The sequence below is a fragment of the Neofelis nebulosa genome, chromosome 8, assembly GCF_028018385.1.
Source record: "Neofelis nebulosa isolate mNeoNeb1 chromosome 8, mNeoNeb1.pri, whole genome shotgun sequence".
NCBI classification, from domain to species: domain Eukaryota; kingdom Metazoa; phylum Chordata; class Mammalia; order Carnivora; family Felidae; genus Neofelis; species Neofelis nebulosa.
The window spans coordinates 128,806,471-128,826,481 of NC_080789.1; the positions used below are offsets into that span (position 1 = coordinate 128,806,471).

Here is a 20,011-nt window from a genome sequence, read left to right on the forward strand (position 1 = left end):
TTACAAATAGAAGTGCCATACAATCCAGTAATTCCACTTCTGAGTACTTACATGAAGAAAATGGAAATGCTAATTCAGAAAGATATGCACCCTTATGATTACTGCAGCATTATTTACAATAGCCAAGATACGGAAGCAACCGAACTGTCTATCAATAGATGAATGGATAAAGAAGACATGGTTTTATATATCCATATATACATACATAGACATACATGTATGGTACACACACACACATTGAAATATTGCTCAGCCATAAAAAAAAAAAAATACTCTCTAGGGAAGGACCTAGAGAGTATTACGCTAAGGGAAGTAAGTCAGATAGAGAGAGGCCAATAACATATGGTTCCACCTACATGTGGAATCTGAAAAACATAACAAATGAACAAACAACAAGAGAGAAACACGTAAGTATAGGGAACAAACTGGTGTTTGCCTAAGGGGAAGGGACAGAGGGATGGGCAAAATGGGTGAAGTGGATTAAAAGGTATAAACTTGCAGCTATAAAATAGGTCACGGGGATGAAAAGTACAGTATAGACAGTATAATCAGTAATGTTGTAATACAGTTACCATGGTGAGCATTTATTAATGTGTATAATTATAAGGACTCCTGGGTGGCTGAGTCGGTTAGGCATCGGACTTCGGTCAGGTAGTGATTTCGAGATTCGTGGGTTCGAGCCCCGCATCAGGCTCCGTGCTGACAACTCAGAGTCTAGAGCCTGCTTCGGATGCTGTGTCTCCCTCTCCCTCTGCCCCTCTTCCGCTCACCCTGTTTCTCTCTCTATGAATAAACATTTAACAATTTTAAAACATAATGCGTATAATTGTTGAATCACTCTGTTACATGTCCGAAACTAATTTAATGTTATGTCAACTACACTTCAATTTAAAATTTTAAAAAATTGTTTTTGGGGCGCCTGGGTGGTGCAGTCGGTTGAGCGTCTGACTTCAGCCAGGTCACGATCTCGCGGTCCGTGAGTTCGAGCCCCGCGTCAGGCTCTGGGCTGACGGCTCGGAGCCTGGAGCCTGTTTCCGATTCTGTGTCTCCCTCTCTCTCTCTGCCCCTCCCCCGTTCATGCTCTGTCTCTCTCTGTCCCAAAAATAAATAAAAAACGTTGAAAAAAAAAATTAAAAAAAAAAATTTTTTTTAAATTGTTTTTAAATGCAAAAGAGAAAATTACAGCAACCCAATTTGGGGAGGACTGCTAATGGTCCAGAGCTTTAGGAGTGAACGTCAGGTCACCCCGCCAGACCGTGACCGGCTAAGGTGCTTGCTGACGGTCAACAAAAGATGGAACAGACAGTAGAAGAAGGGAGTTAGAAATACCAGCTGTGATCACATGACCAGTCATAGAAACGATGACGGTCATTGTTGAACGTCTTCCTTATTTTGATACGAGTGTGTTTGTGTATATATTACCAAATATTTTTCTTTCTTCTTCTCTTTTCCCTTTATCAGCTAACATAAGATACAATAAGAATAGTTAACTTTATATACCACAGTATTTAAGTTAGAGAGGATCAAAGCAGAGGAGGAAACATGTGTGACCCTGTTGTTGTCTTTATTTGGAGATTAAGGAGAGATTAAGGAGATGTGCACGAATGCCAGGTTGACAAAGGACAGACTGTAAGGATCAATTTTGTGTGTTGGCTTGGCTAGGCTACCATCCCAGTTATTTGAACATTAATCTAGATATTTCTGTGAAGGTATTTTGTGGATGTAATTAAAGTTCATGATGAGTGACTTTAAGGAAGGAGGATTAGGCGTGATCATTTAGATGTGTCTGATTGGCTCAGCTGAAAAGTGCTAAGAACAGAGTTGAGGCTTCTCTGAGGAAGAACAAAGTCTGCCCAGGGATAGAGGTTCAGGTCGCGCTGAGAGTTCCAGCCTGCTCTTCCTGCCGGCCTGCGCTGTGGATTTCAGATCTCCCTGGAAAGCAGACTCCAGTGGAGATAAGGATGCAAAGGGGCGCCTGGGTGGCTCAGTCGGTTAAGCCTCTGACTCTTGATTTTGGTTCAGGTCAGGATCTCACGGTCCTGGGACGGAGCCCCACAAGGAGCCCCTCCCCGGGCACGAAGGGCAGATTCTCTCCCTCTCTCTCCCTCTCTGCCCTTCCCTACTCAAGCTCATGTGCGCTCTCTCTCTCTATCTCTCTCTCTCAAAAAACAAAAACAAAAAAACAGGACTGCAGAAATTGTGAGGGGTGCTGATGGACATAACGCCTATTAAGAAGGACAGGGAGCAGCAGTGAATGGAACGCGTGAGTCCACCAGGCCGGGCGGTAGGGCTCTGCCTCTCCGCAAAGTCGGCCAGTGAAGAGAGTGTGGACAGTAGGAGAGGATAGTAGTAGTAGGTGCTGGCTGGTGAGTGTATGCGAAACATTAAAACAAATCACGCAAAAGGAATCAGTGCCATAGAAGAGTTAGGTAAGTTTAGGATGATGCAGCAAGTTTCCGCACACTGACTCCTGTTCTCCTTTAGAACATAATTTTCTTTTTTTTTTTTAATTTTTTTTTATTTGACGTTTATTTATTTTTGAGACATAGAGAGACAGAGCATGAACGGGGGAGGGTCAGAGAGAGAGGGAGACACAGAATCCGAAACAGGCTCCAAGCTGTCAGCACAGAGCCCGATGCGGGGCTCGAACTCACGGACTGTGAGATCATGACCTGAGCCGAAGTCGGTCGCCCAACCGACTGAGCCACCCAGGCGCCCCTAGAACATAATTTTCAACAGGAATGGGATTGGTTCTTGAGCATCAGAAAACCTTATTCCTTTTATGCATAAGGCAGATGCATGTAAAGTACGCGAACAGATACATGATATATCGTGGCATTAAAATTCCATGTGGTATTGGATTTCAGGGGTGATGAGGAAAAAAGTGTCTGAAAAGGCTCTTTAGGGAGTGGTAATGCAAAAAGGGTGGAGAAACACTGCCTTAGCAGGACTTCTTAAATACTGCCCTTGTGTGTGGGTTTTTTAAAAATCATGGAAATAGCATTGTTGCATTTCCCTACTACAAAAATAATACATCCCCGCTGTAAAAATGAACATAAAAAAAGATGAAAGCTTGCTACACATCCTACCACCCGGAAATAACTACTATTGCACGTTTAGGGCTGCGTGTGGGTGGACGTGTGCACGTGTGGACAGGCACACACACTTCTTTCCTATAGATATTTTTACTTCTACTAAGACGAAATTGCACAATACGTACTATTTTGTGCATGTTTTTTTCCTCATAATATTGCAGTTGGCTTTCTATGCGGCAAAGATAAATGGAGAGCATAATTTTTTTTATTTTTTATTTTTTCTAATGTTTGTTATTTATTCTCGAGAGAGTTAGAGCATGAGCAGGGGAGGGGCAGAGAGAGGAGACACAGAATCCGAAGCAGGCTCCGGGCTCCGAGCCGTCAGCACAGAGCCTGGACAGTAAACATTGCTGTGCTGAACATCCTGGACTTGTTTTATTATGGTTTGAAGATCAATTCCTGAGCGAGGAATAGTCTATACACTTTGTCTGAAGCAATGAGATACGTTGCCAAGCTTTATGTTCACATCAATAAGTACATTTCCACCATCGTACTAATGCCTTCATAGTATTCCATTGCATAGGAATATCTTCATTTTTTAAATCAATACGATATTTAAGAGACAGGCGGTTTCTTTGCGATGCTGTAAAAACATCCTGGACTTGCCTCATTATTTTCGCAGGCAGAATCCCTGAGAGGAATTATTGGACCAAGAGTAAACAATTAAAAAAAAACACACACACACACAAACACACAACTTTTTAATGTCTTTGAAATGCTGTTCCAATTTTTTCGTCCCTTTGAAGGCAATTAACCAGTTGTGAATCACAGCATTTCTGGCCTCAGGGCTTGTGACTGTAGGTCTCACAGGATCACCTTCTGGATATACCTGAAGGACCCCACATCCTTCGCGTACTGCTTTCCTGCAGATCATAAGGAAAGGCACAGATTTCTTCCCCTGTCAGTGCCTGAGGTCCCTCCCTACAGTTTAGAAGAGCTTGTCTCTAAAAAGCAGCTTTTGAAAGATAAAGTATGGGGAAATTTTCACCCGGGCTTCCTGGTCTGCTGTTAACTTTGGTTTATTTTGTTTTCGTTTTTAGCTTTGGACCTGCCAGAATGACACTCTTGCATTATACATTGCCTATTGACGCAGGATTTGGGAAATTATTTCTGGCCGCAGTCCTTAATCCTGCACCCGGAGCACTCACTTGCTTATTTCTGCTTCTGTTTAACAGTGAAGTCATCAGGGGCAGGATACCTAACAAATGAGCCTCCAGAGTCTTTATAAAATCATAGCAGTCTTCCCGTTATCCAGAAAGGCATGGAAAACTGCGGCTAGTCACCTGTTTCTGTTGTGGAAACTAATGCTAGGTTGTTTGTTTTTTAGCTAGATTTTATTTATTTATTTATTTATTTTTATTTTTATTTTTTTTTTGTAGATTTCTAAACCTCCTTTCCCTCTATTTCCTGCTTCTCACGCAGAGCTAACCTGAGGCTGTGAGCCCTGGACCAGAGGTAGGAGTGGGTGGTCTTGGTATAGAGGATCCGTCACAGAAGCTATGTTGGAGGAATCACGTGGGGGAGGAAAACAACCCAGTACTCGGAAATATCTCCGCTTTTCCGAGTCACCAGCCTAAAGTCGTCTCTCATCTTCTCGAAATCTCTTTTTTTTTAAGCCCGATGCAGGGCTCCATCACACGAATGTGAAATCATGACGTGAGCTGAAATCAAAAGTAGGACACTTAACTGACTGAGCCACCCGGGCGCCCCTCAGGTATTCATTCTCTTTTTTTATTATTATTTAAATTCAAATTCATTAACATACAGCGTAGCCAAATTTTGGAAAGAGCCCAAATGTCCAACAACTGATGAAAGGATAAAGAGTGATATCTATATACAGTGGAACACTACTCAGCAATGAAAAAGAATGAAATCTTGCCATTTGCAACAACGCGGATGGCATTAGAGGGTCTTACGCTAAGTGAAATAAGTAAGTCAGAGGAAGATAGCTATCATAGGATTTCACTTGTATGTGGGATTTGAGGAACACAACAGATGAACATAGGGAAAGGGAAGGAAAAAGATTAAAACAGGGAGGCAAACCATAAGAGATTCTTAGATACGGATATTCTTAGTCGGGATCAGACATGGTGGTCTCCCTGTGATGGTCACCTAAAGACAGAAGGTGCTGATTTACTTAGTTCTAGAGTTTTCTGGATGTCTACTTCAGGGGACTGGTGTTTCTAATCCTCAGTGGCCCGAGTTTAGAGTCATCTAAGTGAGCACCTGAATTCACTCTAAAAGTCACAGGCTCCATGGAAGTCAAAGGAAATTCAAAACATTGAGGAGTTTACTGTCAATTATGGTGTGTGTTTAGAGCTTTCGGGTTGCAAAGTGCTTTGTTTTCATACAATCACACATCAGCACTTCAACAATCCTGTTAAGTAGTTATTAGCATCCCATTTTTCAGAAAGGAGAAAATGGAGTCTGAAAGAGAAAGTAACTTGGCAAAAGTCATGTAAAAGTCATGCAGTCTCTGTCTCCAGTTCTCCCAAGAAGGGAGAAATTCTTGCAGTTGTAGAAAATCCTAACTGTTGTAGGGGCGCCTGGGTGGCGCAGTCGGTTAAGCGTCCGACTTCAGCCAGGTCACGATCTCGCGGTCCGTGAGTTCGAGCCCCGCGTCAGGCTCTGGGCTGATGGCTCGGAGCCTGGAGCCTGTTTCCGATTCTGTGTCTCCCTCTCTCTCTGCCCCTCCCCCGTTCATGCTCTGTCTCTCTCTGTCCCAAAAATAAATAAAAAACGTTGAAAAAAAAATTAAAAAAAAAAAAATCCTAACTGTTGTGATTACTTTTTTGGAAAATAATTCCCAATGTGCTAACTGGTTGAGCTTTGGTTACTATTTTGATTTGGTTAGGGGAGGTTTAATTTTTTTTTAATGTTTATTTATTTTTGAGAGACAGAGACAGAGCATGAGTGGGGGAGGAACAGAGAGAGAGGGAGACACAGAATCCAAAACAGGGTCCAGCTTCTGAGCTGTCAGCACAGAGCCTGACAGGGGGCTCGAACCCACAAACCATGAGATCATGACCTGAGCCAAAGTCAGATGCTTAACTGACTGAGCCACCCAGGTGTCCTGGTTAGGGGAAGTGTAAACTTACATTTCTTGTCTCGATTTTATTTACTTGATTGTTTGAATTACTGCAATCTTGAAAACGTGCCTAAACATTCTCCTTCCTACATTGTTTTCGTTATGTTAACATAACTCAGTATGTATCATCTTTATTCCTGTGCCTAAATTTAGCTCCTTGTTATCCAGCCATAGAAAACTGGATGTTCTTTTTTCCTCTTAAATGGTCCCAGTTCCTATAGATTCTTTCCAGCTGACCTGCATCTTTCTGCATATCTGGCACAGCAATAAAAAAAAAAAAAAATGTATCACGGATTAAAGTGTATGAAATGAAATTAAAATCTCATTCTGTCCTTTTTTCCTCTGCAGATTTTCCTCCAGCCCCTTTCTCTTTATAATTGCCCCCCACACACACACACACCCCTTCAGCTTGCAGGACCTCAGCACAAAAGGTTACTTTAGAGACAAGACAAAATTATAGGAAAAATTTTGTTTTTGGCCCTCATCCTGAACTTAGCCCTACTTTTAACATTGACCAATGGAGCATGAGGAGTTTTTCTAGGGTTGACTCATCCTAAGCTGGACCCTGGAGTGTGTTGTGGGGCTCTGTCTGCGACAGAAACTCAGCCACGAGGACTCCCTTGTCTTTCCCAGGGACAGATGGTGCGCTCAGTGGGGGAGGAACCGAGCAGATGTGAGCAGCTATCTTCAGGTTGTGGGGGAGAGGCCCAGGCCTGTGCTCCAGGAAAGCAGAAAACCATCCATTTTCAAATCTCAGCCTCCTCGCATCGAGTATCGAGCCACATTTCAAACATTCTGTGGTGCGTGGAATTCTAGAGAGCCGTGGCAAGGGTGGTTCCCTCTGTCATGCTTGTCTCATCCATCATTAACTTTGGGAGAGTCTCTATTGGGGAGAAGGACCTTGGGTCTTTGTAAAATCATGCAGAAACCCTCCACTTCATACCAAGTTTTTTTAAGGTACTTTAAAAGTAGTGTTGGGGTGCCTGGGTGGCTCAGTCTTTTGTGTCCGACTTTGGATCAGGTCATGATCTCACAGTTCTTGAGTTCAAGCCCCATATCAGGCTCTGTGCTGACAGCTCAACTTCGGATTCTGTCTCCCTCTCTCTACCCCTCCCCCGCTTGCTCTCTCTCTCTCTCTCTCTCTCAAAAATAAATAAACATTTTTAAAAAATTAAAAAGTACTGTTAAAGTCTTTGGAGCGGCATCCATTTTCTTTTTGGTTTCTTGATGAGTTATCTTCAATTCCCATTCAGGAAGAGGAAGACCTTTCTTCCCAGTTCTCCCTCCACCTTCTCCTTCTCTCCCTCTGCTCAGCCCTTACTCCCTCCTCATGACCTCCTTCTCCACTTTTTTTTAGTCTTCAAAACTTTCTGGCATGTATCGTCACCAAAAAGTGTTTTGGTGCCCCTACCTACAAATCCCAGCTAGCCATAAACTTCACCAATGTACGTGATCAACTCTGTGCATAACTGATGAGCACAGTTTCGAATCCCCTGCCCCTCCCCCCATGCATGGGCTGGAGCCCCACCGGGGATTACATTTGTGACTTTGCTTTTCTCCGATGCCAAACACGCGGCCCTCACTATGAGTCTCCCATTTGTCTCATGTTCCTGATTAGCTCTTCCTTCCCCTGCAATAGAAGCTTTGGAGACAGGAAAAACAGCAGCTTCCTGTTCCGCCTGAACTGTTTATTACGTTTAATTAACTCCTCTATGGTGATTTCTGTTTTTATTGGCCAGGAGACCATTCATATTTGAAAACTTTGTTTTTGACAATGGCTGAACTCTATTTACCAAATAAGATCTGGCTCTCGTGACTCACTCACAAAAAAAGACTACTACTACCTTTCAGTTACCCAGAAGGCACTCACGGGTGTGGTGGATTATGAATACTTGGGCGTGAAAGACATTTCAGTTCCCCCTATGGAAGTGAAAAGACAGATCTGTCACTGTCCGTGTCTGTGATGCATATGCAGGTGTGACAAAAAGAGCAAATGATAGCAGGCAGGTTAAGTTTCAAAACAGTAAGAATTTAGGATCTAGGGGCGCCTGGGTGGCTCAGTCGGTTAAGCGTCCGACTTCGACTCAGGTCATGATCTCACAGTTCGTGGGTTCGAGTCCTGCATCAGGCTCTGTGCTGACAGCTCAGAGCCTGGAGCCTGCTTCTGATTCTGTGTCTCCCTCTCTCTCTGTCCTTCCCCTGCTCACGCTGTCTCTCTGTGTCTCTCAAAAGTAAATAAATGTAAAAAAAAATTTTTTTTTCTAATTTTTTTTTTAAGAATTTAGGATCTAATAATGCATGAAGGACTATCGTGGTTTTGGGGACCGTCTTTGCTTGGTATGAAGTAAGATTGAAGGAAGTGATTGGCCGGCATGTCCAGAGTTTCTGGTCTCGCTGCTTTATGTCTCCCCTATGTTTATCCACCTAGGAAATACCCCCGAAGTATCTTCCTGAAAGAATCTAGTCTTCCGGGAAGTTTTTCTTCACTGTGAAAACAACCACAGTCAGTGGGTGTTGGGAGGTTAGGTAAATGCCACTTTATCCTGCAGGCAGCATTTGGAACCAGCAAACTGTGGGCACCCGCTATCTCTGATCTCCATCTGCATCGGTCAAATTCTTTTGATTATAAGTACAGAAAGCCCAATTCAAGATGGCTAAAGGAAAAAGAAAAGTTTATTCACTTAACAAATGAAGGTCCCAGGGAGGCTAGCTTCACATCCTGGCTGGATTCAGGAGTGCATCTCGCTGTCTCCATGTCTTAGTTCTGCTTTGCTGTTTTGGATCCATTCTTGGGTTCTTACCTCATGGTGGCAAGATGGCTGCCAGAGGTTGCTTGCTTTTATCCCTTCTGCTCATTAATTCCAGTTGGAAAAGCCCATCTCTCTCTCTCTCTCTCTCTCTCTCTCGTTTCAAATATTTTAAAAATTCTGGAATTGGGTCTTAGACTGACGGGGTCACGCTCCCAGCTCTGAAGTGTGGCTGGCAAGGGAAGCTTCCATGCTGACTGGCCAGGCCTGGATCACATGCCCACCCTTGAGGCCAGCCCTGACTCACCTGAACTGAAAGGAGAGGAAGGGCGGGTCCTTTAGGAAAGTATTGGCTCCATCCGTTACCAAATGAAGGGAGACCAGATGCCTCACACAGGCAAAACCATGAACATGCGCTATGCCCAAGTCACATGTGCAGCCGCCTCTGTGAGACAGAAATCGAATAGTTGGCCCCACCACATGCAGCTGTGTTCTAGAACTTCTGAGACAGATTTGAAATCAACTCACCCAGTGAAGGTATCTCCCACCCACTCCGCTGGGTGGGCACAGCCAGGTTTTCGTTTGTAGCTCATACATAACTTCTCACCTGCCGGTATTATTTCTGGTCCTTGTGCACCCAAATCCGGCATTCTCCTGACAACTTATATCTCTGCTGAGTGGCTTCAGTCAAAAACCTGTTTAACCCTTCGTGGGTCCAGGATCACCACCTCTCCCAGGCTTTCAAATCTTTTGAAGGCTTTTAAAAAGCTGGACTGTAGGGCGCCTGGGTGGCGCAGTCGGTTAAGCGTCCGACTTCAGCCAGGTCACGATCTCGCGGTCCGTGAGTTCGAGCCCTGCGTCGGGCTCTGGGCTGATGGCTCGGAGCCTGGAGCCTGTTTCCGATTCTGTGTCTCCCTCTCTCTCTGCCCCTCCCCCGTTCATGCTCTGTCTCTCTCTGTCCCAAAAATAAATAAACGTTGAAAAAAAATTAAAAAAAAGCTGGACTGTCATTTTATGTGGTGTGTGGGTGTGAGTGTTTGGGGACAAAAATTGATAGAAATGACTTTGAAGTTCCCAGTTAGATACACTGTAGGCATCACATTCAAGATTCTGTCAGGTCTGAGTACTTGCCTGGACTTCATCTAGTTTCCAGGACACTGAGAAAATGCAATAAATGCTCTGTTCTCTCCCTTGGATCCTAGTGTTAATTTGCAAAATACATTGTGCAATGGTATTTATAAAAGAACCAGTTCCAGATTATGGTCCACGCTTTGTGGCCTTGTTACGAAGGAGATAATCATCATATTTTGACAACTTAGTTATTTTTAAAACTGTGAACTGGTACGTAACTTCACATTAAAGACTCCAGATTGTGGGGCGGGTGTCTGTCTTCCGTCCTGACTTTCTCGGCAGGTGTTCAGCCCCCTTGCTACTGTCCCTTATCCTTACCTGGGACTCTCCCGATATAAGACAGGCCCAGGGACTTCCGATTTCCACCTTCCTCAAGGAGACCTTGGTCTCGGTGGACGAGGCATCAGCTCCCTTTGTTCCTGGCATCCATGAGTCTTACAGCGTCCTCAGTCCAGCAGAAGGGATTGCAACCAAGATGCTGGGGCACCTGCGTGACTGTCATGGGAGGCACAGCAGTTAAAACTGTCTCCATTTCATCTGAAGAGTCAGAGCCCGTAGCAGCCGAGAGAGACCCAACAGCACCTCACAGGGTGGGTGTGAGGGGAAGCCAGCCAGCTCTGGCCAAGAACCTTGTGATCTTCAGAATCAGCCTGCTTCTGCAGCGGAGTAAAGGCCACCACACGTCCAGACAGCTGCTAATGCGAGCCAGGCTCTGTCTCTGTCCCATATCTCCTTGGATCCACAGCCTAGGAGAGGTGGGGCTATTTTCACCCCCATTTTACAGACAAGCAAACTAAGGCAAGGGATGACGAGCTCACTCACCAAGGGCCACGCAGCTGGGGGTCCAAGCCCCATGAGCCTGGAGTCAGCGCTCAGACACTTCCCCACTATACTATCTGCAGGCACTTGTAGAGGCTTTTTTTTTTAAATATGAAATTCATTGTCAAATTGGTTTCCATATAACACCCAGTGCTCATCCCAACAGGTGCCCTCCTCATTGCCCATCACCCCCTTTCCCCTCCCTCCCACCCCCCCATCAACCTTCAGTTTATTCTCAGTTTTTAAGAGTCTCTCATGGTTTGCCTCCCTCCCTCTCTAACTTTTTTTCCCCTTCCCCTCCCCCATGGTCTTCTGTTAAGTTTCTCAGGATCCACATAAGAATGAAAACATATGGTATCTGTCTTTCTCCGTATGACTTATTTCACTTAGCATAACACTCTCCAGTTCCATCCACGTTGCTACAAAAGGCCAGATTTCATTATTTCTCATTGCCAAATAGTATTCCATTGTATACATAAACCACAACTTCTTTATCCATTCATCAGTTGATGGACATTTAGGCTCTTTCCACAATTTGGACTTGTAGAGGCGTTATTATGCAGGGGAAGATACTGAAGTGCTCCCCGACAGGGCTTGCGGCTGATGAAGCAAATGTTTAGTGAGGCATGGATTTCAGAGCGACCGAAGGGAAAGACTCTAGGTTGTGGATTTTTTTTTTTTTTCTCTGTTTGATGCTTTTGTAAGCTTGGGAATCTTTATGCTACTGTTGGATGCTTTCCCCCCGGGGTTCCCAGGAGTCAAATGTCAGTGTGTCCAGAGTGAGGGTCTGGGCCTCTCCTATGTGACTTGTTCCCCATCCCTTTTTGCTTTCAAGGACTCCTGCCTCCTGATTAAATCTCTCTAGGCTCCCACTTTCCATCATCCCTTGCCAGGACGCACCATTCTTCTTAGGGGAATACACCCAGGATCACTACTCATAGATCTGCTAACACCCTCACCCCAGGTAAGGGCAGATTTGGGGGAGGAGGGGCTGAGCAGTTGGAGGGGGTGGGGGACAATGCCTAAGTCTTGCAAGGCGATGACTCAAAAAATATGTATTTAAAAAGAAAATACTTTTATTTAGACAAAAATGTCACTGTTATATAACACCTTTCTTTAGAAGTAGGTGAAAGAATAATTTTTGAATCATATGTGCACCCAAATCTAGTATTCCATGTAACAACTTACATCCTCTGAATTATTTCCCCTCAATCGAATCTATGTACACCTTCCAGTAGGTGGGTCAATGGCATTGTTGAAAGTCAACTGAGCAAGGCTATGTTGGGATCTTGAGGGAGCCAGTAAGATGTAGACAAGGAGGTTCCTTCAAAGAACTGGTACCTTGGGAAGAAAAGATATTGCTGTGGAAAATATATCACAGATTTTGAGGTGTTCTGTTTTGAGTCTAAGTGACTGAGGATGCCCTCTTTTGAGGAGGAGATTCTGGAGAATTATTGCACGCATAAAACTTTATCCTAAATGCTGGTGTCACAACTCAAGAATAACGTACTCTCAGAGGTCAAAAGTTTCCACAAATATTCCCAGATAGCCCTGCCAGTTGGTACAGTTTTGGCTGTTGTAGACAGACTGCATGCATTTTGGGCAACGCAGACCCAGCTCGCTTTATTATACATGCTGTAACTTGTATGTATAAGGCCGTTGTTTCCCACATCTGGTAACATGTAATTACAATAACTCCACAAAGTCGCTAATGATTGGAGTGAAACTTACTTGCCAGAGAGCACTCAAGACGTGTGAACAGGATGGGCAAATGTCCCGCAACAGGAAGGCTCAAGTTCAGTTTAGGGTCTGAAATATGAAGTGGGATCTCTAAAGAATAGTCATGAGAGGGACGTTCAGAAAAGTGAGAGGGGGTAAGACTGGAGAGGGCCTTGAGTTGCCTTCTTAAACTTTTGGCTCATGGCAAAGATTCAACAAATACTTGCTAATTCATTAATCAATCCAATGAATCTACTTTATGCCAAACATTTTTCCTAGATGCCGGGAATATGGCAGGAAGCTAGATAATAGCCCTGTTCTCATGGAGCTTATATTTTAGTAAGAGGACGGTAACAGTCGGATAGCTGAATAACTACATTAATATAAAGATCACGTTAAAAAAAGGGGGGGGGGCGCCTGGGTGGCTCAGTTGGTTGAGTGTCCAACTTCGGCTTAGGTCATGATCTCACGGCTCATGAGTTCAAGCCCCGCATTGGGCTCTGTGCTGACAGCTCAGAGCCTGAAGCCTGCTTCGGCTTCTGTGTCTCCCTCTCTCTCTGCCCCTAACCCACTCGCATTCTGTCTCTGTCTCTCTCAAAAATAAATAAACATTAAAAAAAAAAAGATCACGTTAAATAGTGATAGGCATTAGGGACACAATAAAATGGTAGGCAATAACTTGAGAGAAGAGGGATACCTTGGATAATGTGGTCAGACGGATCTTTGAGGAGGTAACATGACCAAGCTGGTGCTCTGAAGGAACATCAAACATAGAATTTTTTCTACACATAAGAGTCCACTGGGTGCCACTCGTCCTCTGTGAGGTTCTGTCCAATCAAACCCTCAATGCTAGGACTGGAGGCAACTTCCCTTGGACCTTCCTCACCGCTGCAAAGATAGCCAGTCTTACCCAGCCTAGCCCCTCATCCTGCTATAAATTTCTAGTCTTATTTGTAAAACAGAGATTTCTTTTTCTGCACTTGAGCCCTTACTAATGGAGCCTCTAACCTATGTTCAGAAAAAAACAAAAGGAGAATGGTGATGAAAATTTTAAATTTATTTCTTATTTCCAAATCAGTAGAAGACCCATAGTTCCCAAGAGTACTAGTGTTCTCCAAGAAATAGAACCAACAGGGTAAGTGTGGATATAGAGAGATTTCTTATGAGGGACTGACTCACACAGTTATGGATGGGAAGTTTCCATGATCTGCTGTCTACAAGCTGATTACCCGGGACAGCTGGTGAGGCCCAAACCTAAAGGCCCAGGAATTGAGAGCACTAATGTCTGAGGTCAGAAAAAGATGGATGTTCCAGCTCAGAGAGAGCAAATTCACCCTTCCTCTACTATTTTGTTCTATTCCAGTCATCAGAGGATCTGGTGATGCCTGCCCACATTGGGAAAGGTCATCTGCTTTATTCCGTTCACCAGTTCAATGGTGCTAATCTCTTAGGAGACGCCTTCACAGACGCACCCACAGATGTTTCTCAGTGTTCCCTGAAAAGGAACTAGATGGAGAAGGATCTCCAAACCCTGAAGGAGCCACAGGACCAAAGAAAAAGGCCAAAACGTCCAGCTTAACAAGAAATGGCTTATCAGGGGGACTTACAGACAAGCGTGTCTCTGGCAGCTACAAGTGAGTAGATCTTGGCAACACCACCTGCCTGGTAAGATCTGCTTTTATAGCCCTAAAGGCTGGGGGGCCTCCTGGGAAACCGCCTAAGAGGATTTTTCGGAACAGACATGTCTTGGGGCGCCTGGGTGGCTCAGTCAGTTGAGCATCTGGCTCCTGATCTCAGCTCAGGTCATGATCTTGCGGTTCATGGGATCAAGCCCCGCATCAGGCTCCATGCTGAGCCTGGAGCCTGCTTGAGATTCTCTCTCTTTCTCCCTCTGCCCTCTGCTCGTGCTCTCTCTCTCTCTCTAAAATGAAAAACAAACAAATTTTTTTTTTTTTTTAAAGAATAGGTATGTCTCATTGTCATATCTCCAGGGCAGAGCAAGGACATCACTGTGTGCTCAAACAAAATTGAGAATTGTGGCTCAAGAAAGTTTCGGGTCACAGGACGGTCCTCATGGCAGATTTGTCCCAGATGGCATCAGTCTAGCTCATACTCTCTGCGTATCCCTCAGCCCAGTCAAGCTGACATGGAAAATTAATCATCACGCAGAGAACTACATCTGCCTGCGTTGAGAACTTCTCTCTGTCTACTCCTTTACTCTTGGAAATAAATATTCCTCTAGCAAAAGCCTCTGAATATTCCTTCCAACAGCCGAGACCTATTGATATGACCTGGACTCCTTTAATCACAATGGGGCATGCAAAGTGGAACAGTGCTACAGGGGCTCTGACATGAACACTCCCAGGGATTCGCTCGCGTAGGCTAACATACTTTTGCAAACTTCTCACCAGACATGCACTCGCTGGATTAGTCCTTTAATAAGATACCTCTGCTGGCTGAGAGCCTGGCTGAGAGGAAAGAGATTGTAAGGGGAAAGAAAGGATGTCTGAGAGAAAAATCTTGTTGGAAAGTCACATGGATTAATATATGGGTGCTAAGCCCCCAAAAAAGGGCAAAGTAGGGGGCACCTGGGTGGCTCAGTCAGTTAAGCATCCAACTGTGGCTCAGCTCGTGACTTTAAGTCTCCTGAGTTCAAGCTTCTCACTGAAAGTGCAGAGCCTTCTTGGGATTCTCTCTCTCTCCCTCCCTCTCTCTGCTCCTCCCTCACTGGAGCTCTCTCTCTCTCTCTCTCTCTCTCTCTCTCCCCCCCCCCAACTCAAAATAATAAACTTAACAAAAAAGAACTAGATTTTTGGGGCACCTGAGTGGCTCAGTCAGTTAAGCGTCTATCAGACTCGATTTTGGTTCACATCATGATCTCACAGTTTGTGGGTTTGAGCCCCCCCCCATCGGGCTCTGTGCTGATGTTTTGGAGCCTGCTTAGGATTCTCTGTCTCCCTCCCTCTTTCTCTGCCCTTTCCCTGTTTGCACACTCTCTCGATCTCAAAATAAATAAATAAATAAGTAAGTAAGTAAGTAAATAAATAAATAAATAAATAAATAAATAAATAAATAAGAGGGCAAAGTAGGAGCGCTGGGGTTAAGTGGAACCTATCGATTCCTTCTCAGTAACTTTTTCGCCTTTTTCTTTTCCAAATGAATGGCCGACGGGCTCTGAAAAAAATGCCAAGGCTTGCAGCTTCCACCAATGGCTACATTTTATCCAACTTTAATACAAGCATCAGCAAACAGAAGTAGGAATGTCCGTGGCACCCTTCCTGGTCTGCACACACCGCATGATCAGCGCGTGGTTCGTATGCGGCTTCTTCCTCCGGGCGGATGTATGGGGCCCAGGGGAGAAAGAGAAGGTAGGGTGAAGCAAACTCAGACAATTCAAATTCCACCGCATGGGCACCAACATCAGGAAAAATTTCAATAGAACAAATCATCCTGGGCTGAGAAACCTTGACACAGAGCCTCTGAAATCAAGGTCTCTGGAAAATTCAGACAGGAAAAGTTCTGTATATAGCATCACTGCTTTTGGCAGAGGACTGGAAAATTGAAATCAAATGCTGCAGTCAGGCAACTTCGAAGCAATTTCAAATAAGTACAGTCATAATTCATCTTCAGTCAAACAATGTGCGATTTTAATAAGAGCAACAGGAAAAGTTCTAGAAGGAAAGAGCACTTCTAATTTCCATTGTCCTATAAACACTCCCTCTCAAGCAGTGATTTTCCCCCCACAGTTATGAAATGGGAATCTGATTATTGGAAAATGAGAAAAGGTGAACCATTTCTTCTATTCCAGTAGAGAAAAAGCATGATTATTTAACTCTTACATAATTCTGGGCAGAGGATGTGTAAGCATGCTTATTTAGGTGACTTAGCAGAATTTGTGCTTCTTAGCCTCCTACCCCAGTAACCGAAAACATCCACCTAATAGGGGAATGTTCTTGGGGGGCCCAGGTCTCTTCTTGGGTTTGAGACAGGCTTGCAGGGTGCACCGTGCAAAAATATTTGACTTCTTTGTGTTTCACAAAATGGATCGGGGGTGGTATTTCTAAAACTACTTATGCAAGCCTCAGCATTGCTATAAAGGTACATAAACTTCCTCTAAAGTGCTATGTCATCCACAGAAATTTTGTTACACAATAATAACAACCATTATACCCGGGCATCTACAGTGGTGAACGTGACCCAAATTTGATTTGACTAACCATTTAGTGTTCACTAAGACTTCTCCCACTCTTAAAGGTTCTACTCTATACTAGGATCACCAGTGTTTTAGGGGAACAATAAAGCTTAAAAATTAAATGGTACAGAACAGGTTTGTTTTTTTTTAACTTTTTATTTGGGGATAATTATAACTCACAAGAAAATAGAAAAATACTACAGAGAGGTCCAGTTACAACCTGCACCCAACTCCCCCCAGCAACCCTATTGTAACACGTAACTAAAGTACATTACCCAACCAGGAGACTGACAGTGGCATCATATTATTCACTGGGTGTTATTAACCAGGTGCAGAAATAACTGGGATTAGACTAGGTTTTTGGACCTAGGTTTTGGACACAGCAAGAGAAGAGGCAACTTGAATCGTTTGCATGAAACTTACTCTTGGAGGTAACATTCTTATAGGGAATTTGAGTTTGCTGTCATTTAGAGCTGGATACTTTGGGCAAATTACTTGTCACCGAGTTTCAGTTTGTTCATCTAGAATTTGAGAATCCTAATGCTATCCAAGTAAGTTGTTACGAGTGAGAGTGGGAGATATTAGGAACCCCCCAAAATAATAGCTTCCTTTATTCTTTCATGAGACTTCAGCTTCGGAGAATTTTTTTGGAGTCCCAGGCGGTCTAACAATCCACCTGGTTAATGTGCTTTGTCTGTTTCTTTTTTGCTCAGGCTGGTCCTGTCTCTTAGAGCCAACATCCCCAACATCCCTGACCAAGGTATATCCTTAGGATATTTGAACTGGGAAGTTTCAACTCTAAGATGGGGCTTACTGCTTAGAAGCAGCCCCTACCCAAGAAAGTGACTTACAGACTGCAAGCCTGCCGTGCTTCACGAAGCCATCCTCCATCCAGCCACCTAGCTAGCCTGGACCCTGTGCTCCCGTAGGCTGGTGACTAAGCTGGGATTGAGGGCTGAGCTGAACTGTCATTGCATTCGATTCTCTCCTCTGGCTCTGAGGGTTAGGACCCTGGAACGACCCTAGGGCTTTGACGCTGCAAGTCAGAAGGCGGAGGGATCAGGCAGTCCTTAATTGTAGGTTTTCCTTCTGCCTCCCTGACTACCTGCCACCCTGTGCAGGTGCACAATTTGCACTAATTGTAGCATTGGTCCTGAGGGTGACAATAAAACCCGTATGGGCTCCTCCACCTCCTGGTTTTTATTGTGTCTCACAGTGATGTGTCTATCATAAGCCAACTGGGCAAATGCCATCCTTCATTCTCTTTTTGGTACACTGCCTGCCATGCTTTAATGCCCAATTAATAAAATCACAGAAATAACCCTCCTCTGGCCTGGTGTTCTGGAGGCAGCACTGGGCAGACAGTGAGACTGCTGTGGATTTCCTTAGAGCCTGGGTGCCACACAGAGGCCCCAGGGTCACTGCAGTGCTGGTTGGGAGATGGGGCGGACAGTCAGGGGGGACATGTGGGGTGTGCGGAGGAAGGCATATAGAGGGAAGAAGGGAAATTGGGGTGGGGGTGGAGGGGTGTAACTAGGATTAAAGGAAGCCTGAGGATTTTGTGAAGAGCTTTTAGCCTTCGGGCCAGACTATTTTTCGGGCCAGACTCTCAGCCTTGGCTCTGCCACTGACCAGCTGTGCACTTTGGACAAATTTCCTTAACCCTCCTTAGCCTCTATTTTCTCATCTGTAAATGGGGATAACACTACCCCTTAGATCATGTATCCCGAAGACAAAACAAAAGTAACAAAACTACCCACGCCCTCAATACACGGAAATGTAAATTCCCTCCCGACCCTAAGCTTCTAAAACTAGCCCAGCACCATTCTACCCGGAGCCCTTCGTCCGTCAACACTGCGGCACAGAGGGCCTACTTCAATTCATACAGGCGTACAGATTCTGTTTCCGCTGACTTTTTAACACTGGGCGTCAAGTCCACCTTGGGGAACATACGTGGACCGGGACCTGAGTAGCTGCAGGTGGCGTTATACCGAGGAAACTGAGGCAGGCCACGCCCCGAGACCCAGATGCCACCCTCTGACCGTCCGTTAACAGGTGCGAAGGCCTCAGCCTCGGAAAAACAGGTGTTTTTTTTTTTCTTCTTCTTCTTCTTCTTCTTCTTCTTCTTCAAAGCAGCGGGGAACGTGGGGTGCTGGGGCTGTCCCGGGGCCAAAGGTTTCGCTCGCGGCCCTCGGGGAGGCTCGAGGGCGCGCGGGCGGAGGCAGGGGGGCGTCGCGGCGCGGGCGGGAGCGGGGCTCGTGGGCGCGCGGCCCCCTCCCCGCGCGGCGCCGTGGCCGCCAGGTGGCACCACGGCGGGGCCCGGGCGCCGCCCCGCGGGCGGGGCGCAGGGCAGGGCACGAAGGGGTTAAAGAGTTGGCGGAGCCGCAGCCGCGGCTCTTCGGGGAAACCCACCGGGGCGCGCGGAGGAGGGAGCGGCCGTGGGCTGCGGAGCCCGGCGCCGCGCCGGGCGGGGGCGCGGCCAATCGGGCGGCGGGCCCGGCGCGCGCGGAGCCAGGCGACATGGAGGGAGGCGCGGCGCCCGGCCGCCCCTGACGCGCCGCTCCGTCCCGGTGGTCGGCGAGCCCGAGCCGCCCGGGGCCCCGCGGCGCGGAGATGAGCAGGTCCGCGGCGCTCCTCTTCTGCCTGCTGGGCTGCAACGTCTGGAAGGCGGGGACCAAGACGCTGCGGGAGCCCGGCGCCGGAGCCCAAGGTCGGTGCGCGGCGGCGGGGCCCAGGAGGCGCGAGGGCCGGCGGCCGGTGGGCTTTTGTGTCGGCCGCGGGCCTGCCGCAGCGGCGGCGGCGAGCGGGGAGGCTCTCGGGCCGCATTGTGTCGGCGGCCGCCGGAGCCCCGGCCGCAGCTTCGGCCGCCGGGCCTGCGGCGTCCCCCCACGCTCCCTGCGCCGCGCTCCCGAGGGGGCGGCGCCGCCCGGGGCCGCCGAGGCGCCCCCGGCAGAGGCTCCTTGCGGGGTCCGCGGCCGAGGCCGGAGGCGGTGCGGGCGGCACCAGCTGTTGCTGCTTCGGGGGCTCGTCTGCATGCCTCCGAGGGTCCTTCCCTTTATGCCGTGGCGCGGACACGAGGCTCCATCCTCCCCTTCGCCCCGACCAGAGCGGCCGCCCCGGGGTCGCCGCCGCCCGCTCTCCCCCCCTCCCGACCCCCCCTGCCCTCTCGGGGCTCGGGTCCTGGAAGCCGGAACGCGAAGGCTGACCTCGGCCCTTTTGT

The 20,011-nt window shown here is 46.6% G+C and overlaps 1 protein-coding gene across 1 annotated transcript in view; it reads left to right on the top strand.

Moving 5' to 3' along the window:
* The first annotated feature begins 19,392 nt into the window (after window positions 1-19,392).
* Window positions 19,393-20,011, top strand: part of FAM171A1 (family with sequence similarity 171 member A1) — a 134,464-nt gene continuing 133,845 nt past the window's right edge. The window contains exon 1 of the mRNA XM_058681829.1: window positions 19,393-19,501. Within this exon, the coding sequence (XP_058537812.1) occupies window positions 19,405-19,501 (97 nt within the window). The 5' untranslated portion in view covers window positions 19,393-19,404. The remainder of the gene's footprint in view (window positions 19,502-20,011) is intronic.